This window comes from Geospiza fortis, unplaced genomic scaffold (genome assembly GCF_000277835.1).
Source record: "Geospiza fortis unplaced genomic scaffold, GeoFor_1.0 scaffold81, whole genome shotgun sequence".
In the NCBI taxonomy this organism is placed as follows: Eukaryota; Metazoa; Chordata; class Aves; order Passeriformes; family Thraupidae; genus Geospiza; species Geospiza fortis.
This window is the reverse complement of record NW_005054318.1, coordinates 1,049,089-1,059,473: the sequence shown is the minus strand read 5'-3', so window position 1 is coordinate 1,059,473 and position 10,385 is coordinate 1,049,089. Positions and strand designations below refer to the sequence as shown.

The following is a 10,385-nucleotide window of genomic DNA, read 5'->3' as shown; positions in this document are numbered from 1 at the left end:
GGCAAAACCCAGGCTGTTGACTATCACCTCAAGCACTCTGAAAGAGTTTTTAATGAAATCCCTCCCTGCCTGTCCCATCTGAGCAGGAGTGTCAGCCTGTTCCATAACTTCTGCCTGATGCTACTGAGAGCGGCTATCGCTCCTGGCAGCTTCTTGTGCTGTTACTGCTGGGTCTGCTGCTTGTGCTCAGCCCCCATCAGCTGTTCCAGAAGTATATGCTGTTTTAATAGTTCCTGGTCACTCACAAATGCTCTCTGGATCCTTGTTTTGTAAATGTGCCAGGAAAGAGAACATTTGCCTGCAAGTGAAGAGCCTCAGAAACTCACTGTAGTTGGGAGGCTGAGCACGACCTGTGACACAGAGTAAAACGAATCTCTTGGGTCTAGTGAGTCTATCCAAACCCAGTAATAGTTTGAGTGACTTTAAAATGATAACATTGAACATCTTGTTTAAAGTATTTGCTGGCAATTAGCTAGACCAAAGAAATGGATGGGGGGTGGATGCACACATAAACCCATTTTCTGTAAAATAAATACATAAATGACCTCAGCTGCAGAGAAGAGATTATCTGCTGTGGCTCATGTATGCAATCTGTCTCTGTGAGTCAAGAATCTGGTGTTTAGCTTGGAGGCCAACTCCAAATTCTTCACCATAAACACTGGGCAAGCACTCATCCAGCTTCCTGAAGGGACAAGCCTCACTGATCCACACACTCTATAGCTCATTCAGAGCAGCAAACATGGAGCTGGAAGCAGCAAAGGGAAACTGATTGATTATTTTGGAGAGGCTCTGGATAAAAATGCTTAAGGAGTCAGGTGCCTACCACCCACGGATTTTCTGTGCACTTGGCAGATGTCTGCACTGCATGTGAAATTTGGGGTCTGGAAAGTATTTTTGTAGATTTTGTATGCATGAAGTAATAAAGGAGCTGAACTAGAACTAAACAAGTTACCAAAACAAAGACTCAAGTTACATTTTACCATAAATTTCTTTATTTTTGTTATTGGAGCTGTGTACTTTTATTAAAAGGTATCGATCTAGCAAAACACTTGCACATGAGTCAAAGTCACTGCACTAGCAGGGTTACTCGTGTGGTTGAGAATCAAGCACAGATGTGGATGACAGTGAGTAGGTGCTACAGCTTACAGTCAATATATTTGTGATAGGTTTTCCAAGAATTCTTAAATAGTCTAAAACAGGCAAAAACCACACTGTGTTTTCAGGGTAAATTGGCACATTTGGACCACAAGCACTTTTGACACTCTTTGCCTGGGGTGACAATGAACACCACGGGCTTCTAAGGAGCTGGATTCTCACTCTGTGGGATCTGCTCCTCTCAGGAAACACAGCGGTGGAAAGTAGGCCCGTGTGTTTTAGCAATGAATAGAGTAGCAAATTTTCAGATCTTTGCCTTACAGTAACAGCTTCTAGGCAGAAGGTATCAATTGAATCAATATGGTTTTTATTTTTAATAATAGAGAAAATTCTTCTAAGAAAATTGTAAGGCATTCTTCTGCAGTAGATCTGGTCATCACTGACCAGACCTAATCTCAGTTTAGGTCTTAATGCAGTTAGGATTTAGTATAATGGATTAACTTTTGTATAAAAGGCATACACAAGTCAAGTACAAGTATTGCTAAATTAATTCCTCATACAAAGTATACGCATAATGCTCTGTAAACAACTGCTTCTCATAGGTGCTTCAGTTTCCAGGCTGTAGTAGTTGCTTGTCATCTTTGGTTAATGCAAGAATCTGTCTGGTCTCAGGAGATCCACTACAACAGCTGAACTCCCACAAACTGAGTCTTTGTCCATTCCCTGACTCCACATACTTCAAAGAACAAATGTTTTGTTCAACCAGACCAAAGTGCAAACCAAAACAACCAAGTGAGCTGTGGTTTTTGTGCTGCTGACATACAGACAGGTGCACATGTACATACAGGTGTACATTAATGAATCTCCACCTATGTGCACGTCCTCCCTGGCTCTGCCCCAGGGAGCACCTCAGCCAGCAGATGCAGGGAGCATCTGCCACAAAGCCATCCAGCTGGGATGATCCCAACATCTGGGGGCTATCACACACACGCATACAACTATGGATTTCTACAGTGAGCGCAAGGGTTGTTTTGATCCTGACTGATTATGGACCTGTAAAGATGGAAAGTCCTGTGACTCTCCAATAGGCAGAATCAGTTGCATGGGCAAAGTCTCCTCATTTTGAACGTGTCTGGTTCCCCCCACGCTGCTGAAACTGTGCTCCCAACATTCCTGCCCCACTCATCATGGCCATTTCATTATGTGGCAGTGTAATTGGAAAATCCACTGGCTAGTCTCAAAAGCTAAACCAGTTTCTGATACAGAGAAGGTCACTTAAATCCAGCGTCAGTCTGCAGGTTTGAAAACTAGTCCCAGATACCCAGGAACTGAACTCTATTACAAGTTGCTCTAAATATTAGTGAAAGGTTCAAGGGGGGTTTAGAGAGCAGCGGAAGGGGTGTGTATAATTGTGTAAGAAAACAAAGCAACTAATTGATCTTTCTGCATCACAGAGAACATTCTCCAATACCATTCTCACATGTATCAAAACTGGTAATAAATCATGTAAGTTAGATACTCAGTGCATCATCTAAATTCATCTTTTTGCAAGGACAGGACCTCCCCTGACTACTCTGTAGTGTTTTGCTTATTTATAAATGTCTTTATGAACTCCACAGGGAGACTTTTTCACAGGTTCATGGCTAGAAAGCTTTTCCTGATTACACTTGGCTCTGTTCCACTTACTTGCAATATTTTCATTTCTAGCTATTCCCTGCAACTTCTTTTGTTATCACAACTGGTAGGAAGCTTTTTTTCTTTTTTTTTCCCATCTCTAAAGGAAAGGGTTCACCAAATGTGAGGAACAGGGAACTTGTCAGCACCACGTAAGGGTCTGGTTCTCAACAGTAACATTCATGCCATGTCATGGGTGCAGCCATGGCACAGTAACAGATGTTTTCTGATGGTGAACGTACCTAATTTGTGGCTTGGCAGAAAATTTCATACTTCAGTCCTTAGAGCAAAGAACTGAAATTTAGACATGCATCAAAAGTGGTTCAATTCTTTAAAGTTGCTGAGCAAGCACTGTTCTCATGGACTTCATTATGAGAGCTAGGCCACCTAGAAGTTGTTATACATGGATTCTGCAATCCATTTTAACTTTTAAATACTGGCATTTTTGACCAGTGTACTTTCACTTCTCTACAGTCAACTGAAAAATGAAACACTTGGCCATGTTCCAGGCAAGAGATCCTTATGTATTCCCTTGCTGAGCAGCCACAGATACCTTACAGCATTTCTAATACCCTGTGGAGTCCTGGCAGTGCCCCAAACCTGTGGTGAGACTTGGAGAAACTGCACACCTGATCTCCACATCTTCCCTGAACCCATCCCAAACTCAGCCTGACCACCGACCCCCTCTGACTCAGAGGAGACAAGGTCAGGGCTGCCCAGGACCCACTGCCAGGACCCACCCACATGCTGACACTTCTGTAGCAGAGAGTGGGGTGGTAGCAGCTCAGGTACAGTTGTGTCAGCATTGTCTAGAGTGCCAGCAGACAATAAATGTTCCACCCTCTGCCATGTCTTCCAGATCCTGAAGACTCAGGATGAAACTACATAAGCACTGAGTCAATAAAACTATACTTTGGACCAGCCAGTCTCTCTTTAACTTTCTCTAAAACATCTCAATAGAAAACAAGCCATAATCTATAGTAAACAGAAAAAAAATAAGACAGACTCTCTCACAAAAAAAAAATAAAATTACATGTTCACAAAATAATTACATCTTCTTCTTGTTGATCACTGAATTAGTGTTTATAATTTGGTCAGATCATCCTGTAGCCAGTCTGTGATCATGGCAGCCATCTCCTTGCTGGCGTCGAGCACGAAGGCGTGGCGGAGCCCCTTCTCACAGAGCCGGATATCCCCATCTGGAAAATCCATTTTGATCTCGTCGTAGTAGTGCTGTGGACACCAGCTGTCTCCAGTTCCATAGTAAAAAATCAGCTAGGAATAAAAACATATCAAATAATCAGTGTGGAATATTACTGATAGAGCAACCAATACAACAGTTTGGAAAGAAGTAACGCATCAAATCCTGAGATACACTGTGAGGAATAGCAGACTGGTACTTGGTTGTTTCCAGGTCTGCAGGTATGATGAAGACAATTAAATGCTCTGCAAAACTGTGGAACACAATACAGACTTAACTCTGAAAACAGAAATCTGCTGATGAAAGCCTGGCTGACTTAGTAAATTTCTTACTATGGCTCAAAACATCGAGTTGTCCATGAAGTCCACCCCCAAGCAGCCCAGCTGCTGTGTTTTCCATAGCTGTTAGCAGTTTTCTGTGTTAGCTTTCTAGCTATTTTAAAAAAGCAATGACATGTCAAGGCACATCTTCACCTATATTAGGTTGCTCAAATCCCCATCCAACCTGATCTTAAATGTTTTCAGGTCTGGGGCATCTCCACCACCTCTCTGGGCAACCTGTGCCAGTGTCTAACCACCCTCATTGTGAAAACACTTCCTACTGACAGCTAGTCTGAATTGATCTGCTTTCAGTTTAAAACCAATGCCCCTTGTCCTATTGCAACAGGCCTTGCAAAAAATTTTCTTACATTCTTGATTTCCTTACAGGTCCCTTTAGGTACTGGAAGGTGCTCTAAAGTCTCCTGGAGCCTTCCCTTCTCCAGGCTGAACTGTCCCAACTCTCTGTCTTATCCTTGTGAAGTGCTGCCTGCGTGGAGTGCAGGCACCTTCCAGGGACCAACAAACAACTTTCTTCTGGGTTGTAACATGGAACCAAAATTCTGCCAAAATCCATTTTGTTTTGATCTTGCCCAAATAACCTTGGCTGATGACATACACGAAGCAGGTTCTATCTGCCCTAGAGCCCACCTAAACATGGAAGTTGTAAATTCCAGGAAAATACCATCTTCAGAGAAGTGACTTTTCTCTCTGTTAGAAGCAGTGAATGTCACGTTTCCCCAAGTCATTGTTTCTCCTCATTTTCAGCTCAACTTTGCCTGCTATAGCTATGCTTTTCAATTTCTATAAAGTATATGAAGGGAAAGTACTTTTCTGGGAGAGAGTAAAAACCTATGGATTTCAGACTGTACAAGGCCAAGATTAATGGGGAGCACTCTTCATACTAAAATGTTCGAATGCAGGTACCAGAAGGATGCTGATTGCTCAACACATCACACACAGCTTGGCCCAATTCCATTATTCACATTTGTTTCATATTTCATTTCTGTACTTCAGTGAATAATTGAGCAATGCTAACATAAATTAGGGGACAAGAGGTTTTCCTTTCATCACAAATATCTTCAATTCCATCATTTTTGTAGCCATGTGGAATATAAATAAATGGACCCACTGGGGTAGAGGTGGGCTAAGAGCCCAGACTGCATTTCACAAACTGTAACAAGGTTTTATCTAACTCACTTTTCTCTTGCTGAAGCTTGCCCAAATCTTGTACATTATTGACTGTTGGCTGTATCCAACATACAGGATCTCAGTTGCACAGACACCAACCCCAGTTATACTTCTATTTATGTGCAAAACATAGAATATAAACCATCCCATATTAACTAACATTATTGGTCTCCTTTGTCACTCACTACTTGCTGAAAACAAGGTGTGTGTTGTTTGCTCTAGCAGAAAATTTCTTTTGATCTTGCCTTCAATTCATCAATCACAAGATATCACACTAGAAAAAGTTCTTCAGAAAAGCCAATGTAAAATGTCCAGATGCATTCAGGCCTTTTGGAAGCAAAACATCTGACCAAATTATGTTTAACCCTGGGCTTCATTACCAACAGATACAGAAATAAAGATTATGAAACAGAGGGGGAAAAAAAAAGCAATGGAGCAGCTCCAATTTAATGGAGTAGTCCTTGAAATGGTTAGATTTTTTGAAAGGCAAGTTACAGAGACTCATCACACAATCGTTTAGAAAAAGATGAAAAGCCATTTACACTTACAAAGGTGGATGAAATACTTGGCTTAGTCTGCATGGACTGTGAAATGGGCTGTTCTCCAGGTAGGGTTGTAAACTAGAGAACTCACAGATTTGAAAATGCCTAAATAGAAGATTTATGTGCATTCTTAGCTTGCCCCTGGTATATTTGCATTACAGTTTAATCTTTCACTGCATGATCCAAAGGATCCTTGATTCACTCAATCCACTGACAGGATGATATTCAGCTGATGAGCTGCTATTTGATAGTATTTTTCATTTTAAATTCTGTGTGCGGTCTGAGGATTTATTTACTACATATTTCATGGTTTACAGACAGGATTTATTTTCTTTATGCTCTGCATTCCTCTGGCATGCACTGCTACAGGATTCACATGCTCACATTTACTAATTTAGTTTTGCAACACCTTAGTGGCAATTTTTATCTTCATTTTGCAGGTGGGGAGCACAGAAATTAATGTCAAACTACATTTATTAATATGAAAGCATGTAGTGTAGAGTGAAACACCTCGAGCTGGTTTTCCAGAGTGTGCTGCATTACACAGTATTGACTCTACTCAAAGAACAGCACTCCTGAACTGCTTTTGCAGGTGTTCTGAAACACTGTTTGTCTGTAATACACATTTCAAGGTCTTAAATGAGATATTCAGAAAAGTGAGAAAAAACTGTGATTATCTATGAAAAATACTAATGACTTCACCAAGAGCCTATTCTCTTCAAAGTTTAGGTGCCTTTACCATCACCTTACTCCCTTTCATTTCAATAGGCATTTTACCCCTTCTGCCACAGATGAGGCTGTACATCCTGCTCTCTCCTCCATTACAGAGCTCTTTTGGTTAATGAAAGAAGAAAAAGGAAAAGGGATGTTTTAATGAAAGATCAGCACTGCATACTTACACAAAAGGTGTCTGGATTAAGGTCAGTGCTCCCCAGCTGTGAAACGCTTGGTAATGCAGCTGGTTTTAGCAGAACCTGTGTGTACAGTCTGCTGGGCTTTGAGGAGGTAAACTAAACCTCAAATATTTCACATGTGGCACCTACAAGTACTGCCAACAGTGTCAACACCTCTAGATTTGCTGCTTTGGGCCTCTGTTCCTTAAGGTCATGGTGTAATTGAAAGAAGCAGCACTGTCAGCTTCTGGCCAGAGGAGCATGGGACACCTTCCTGCTGGTGTCACATTGGAGGCATCCAGGACAGAAATTAATGATTTAGTTTGAAAATCTATGGTGTGTTTTTGAAGCAAATGTCCATTTTGTCCATATTTACCATACTCTGGTTACCATACTTTGAACCACATGGAGTCCTTCCAACTGAAACTAAAGCAAAAATGCTCTTCAGGATCACACTTAAAAAGCTCCAGTCACCAATGGACATTTAGTCAACTGTTGGCGAAAATAATAACCCTCTCAGGTACCTCCATTGGGAACATCAGGTCCTCACCACTTACTATCCATCTCTACAAATTCCCTTCTGTTGTTCTGCTTCTGTTCTTAAGCAAACATAGTAAATGGCATCTGCTGAGAACAAGAATAATAAGATTTTGGAAATTTAGGTTCCATTCCAAACAGAAAAGGGCAGAACTTTTACCAACTACTGCTCTTGTTGTTCAGTCATTTGCTCACTCTTTAGGTCTCAAGACTGCCCTACACCCCATTTAGTTCTTTATTTCAGTTTTATTCTCCATATCTCATTATTTCTAATTCCTACAACTTCTGCTTCTTGTTCTAGCTCCCTGTTCTTGCTCTGCAAAGTCCAGATTTTAGTCTCCTGGATCCTCCATTTCGAGTCCCAATTTCAATACCAGTTGTTTTTTCTAGAGCCTCTACTCCCAGCACTGTTCCTCAAGCATCTCTCAGAGTAGCAGTTGTTCCTGTCAGCAGGGCTGGGTTCAGTTCAGCATAAAAACATCTTATGGACAGGTGACTGTACTGTGGTGTTTACACGTGTACCAGGCATCCCAATTCCATCACACATTCAGGAAAGATGGCCTTGGGTAGTTCCATTCCACCACCTCCTACAGCACCAGAAGCTTTCCTTTGGCCAAACAAACAGAGCCTTTGGTTCTTTCTTCCTCCTCCTCCTCCTCCTCTCTGTTTACTGCTCCCTCACTAGTTACCTCTTTACTAGCTCAGCATGTGTCTCCTCTATACTGGAATGAGAAGCTTCCCTCTCCAAGCTAGGAACTGCTACCATGAGAAAACAGCGCATTTTCCCGGAGCTTTATTTGTAGACATTGTACAATCCTTTGGATTGAAATAAAACCAGTCAAGGTAGGACAGACATGTGTGTCATACATGCAACTAAGTAAGGTTTGGGTCTGTTATAACCAAGAACAGTTTTTAAACAAGATTTGGGGAACTTGATTTGATGCTGCAGTTATTTTGCCTGCTTATTTCACGTGCAGGTGTTGGTGTGTGCACTCTGTCCATGTGCCCATGCTTGCACATCCAAAACTTCAACAGAAGTGGTTTTTAATTTCAAATTCTTCCTTATTACTGGATTATGAGAAAGAGCAAGACTGCAACCAAGGTGTAAATTTTCAGTGATCCGGATGTTGGTACAGGGCCTAGGAAACCTGACAGCTATTTGACTGCCATTTATGAGATTGACCATCTCCTTTTGAATAACAAAATGTATCTGCTCTTCGCCTGTGTCACACACAGACAATGAAATAGATTTTAAAATGTCACCCTCTTTCCTAATACATTTAAGCAGCACAATTTTAGATATATTTAAATAAAAGTTTCCAGAATCCACCTTCCCATCTTAATTTTAACACCAGGAGCTTTGCTATTGCAGCAGGCAGGCAGGAATAATTAACAAACCATGTGTAACCAGAGGCACATGGGATCTCCATTAATGTAGGGAACACTGGCATGTACTATATGGCCTGCATGGATCTGTAAAATGCATATTTTCCTGTGGATGGCTGTAAAGACATCCTGAGTCAGCACAACCACTGCACCAGCAATGGAAAGCTGCTGCCAATCTAAGCATTCAGAAATGATGAGTCAGGCCCCCAAAATAATTAGACTAGATTAAAAATAAACAGATTTACAAAACAATAAATAGGAAGTTCTTTCTGGTTTTGCTGTGGGCTTAAACTTTCCAATATCTGCATTTTTTTTTAACTTTTCTGCCATGAGGGTGAGAGAATTATCTTTTATTCTTTTTCAATATTGAATGGTGAGACTTCCAGGTATTCCTGACTCAGAAGGGAAATGGCACCTACCACTGGACATGACAAAGACTTTATGATTCCTGATGCAATATCCTGCTTGCTATGAGTGACTAAAACTCACTAAACAGTGCAATACCCTGCTTGCTATGAGTGACTAAAACACGTCCTCCTTCAGGATCTGCTGATCCTGAAGGCACAGTGAAGGGGACGTGGGCTGTCTTTGCCAGCCTTTTCAATGCTGCATTTGAAATAGTTATGCAATTTCTAAACTCCAAACGGCTTTAAAATAACAGCAGTATTCTTAGATGATGATTTATCATTAAATGGCTCAGAAGTATTTTCAGCCTTAGCTTCTGTAAAATAAAACACAAGTCCAAATAGTGCTCTGTCAGCCTCATACCCTGTAATATGGTATTTGTACTCTGACACTGCACAATGATGGCAGCTGCTAAGTAAACATCAGAAGAATCTGAGATTTGTATCAACAGGATGTTTACATTTTAAAGAGTTTCTAAGAAAATAATAAAGATTTCCTGCAGTTGACTCCATTGGCACTTGTTATAGTATGTATGACAGTTCACAGAAGTGAATTATAGAGATTTCTTTTCTGCCTCTTCTGTAAATGTCAAAGACCAGCACTGAAAAAATCAAAAAAGTTAAAATATATTAATTGATTTTTTTCTATTTCTCTGGAATTTGGTACATGTTGTAACAACTTCAGGATCTTATTACATGGGCAGGCACCACTGCAGCTGATGGCCAAGAGTGAAGGACTGATCTCTATGGATATAAAGGAGTGGCATACGTGCAACAGCAGGACTGCCCCAGTGTCCTTGCTGAAATCCTTGTCTCTGATACATTCACATTTTATCAGTATTACTCCCACATGCATTCACTGGCTGCTCCAGCAGCTTCTCTCTGGGCGACATCTCTCAACAGTAACCAGTTTTATTTGTTCTTGGATGAAAACTAGTTTAAAAGGCATTATCCCAGAATTAATTTTGGTTTCAACCAAGGTTTATAGAAAATTACTTAGTTTCTCTGGAATTACGAAAGTGTCTCCAACCTTATCCTGCCAAAAGAGTAGGGGAACAGACTGGTTTGGGACATACTTTTTTAAAATTTGCTTCAGTTGTACTTTGGCTTCTGGGAATTCAAAGAGCTGGTATTGCCTTAGGAAG

At 40.9% G+C, this 10,385-nt stretch overlaps 1 protein-coding gene across 1 annotated transcript in view; it reads right to left on the bottom strand.

Moving 5' to 3' along the window:
• Nucleotides 1–969: 969 nt before the first annotated feature.
• Nucleotides 970–10,385, bottom strand: part of LDAH (lipid droplet associated hydrolase) — a 98,845-nt gene continuing 89,429 nt past the window's right edge. The window contains exon 6 of the mRNA XM_005420273.1: nt 970–4,044. Coding sequence (XP_005420330.1) covers nt 3,853–4,044 — 192 coding nt within the window. The 3' untranslated portion in view covers nt 970–3,852. The remainder of the gene's footprint in view (nt 4,045–10,385) is intronic.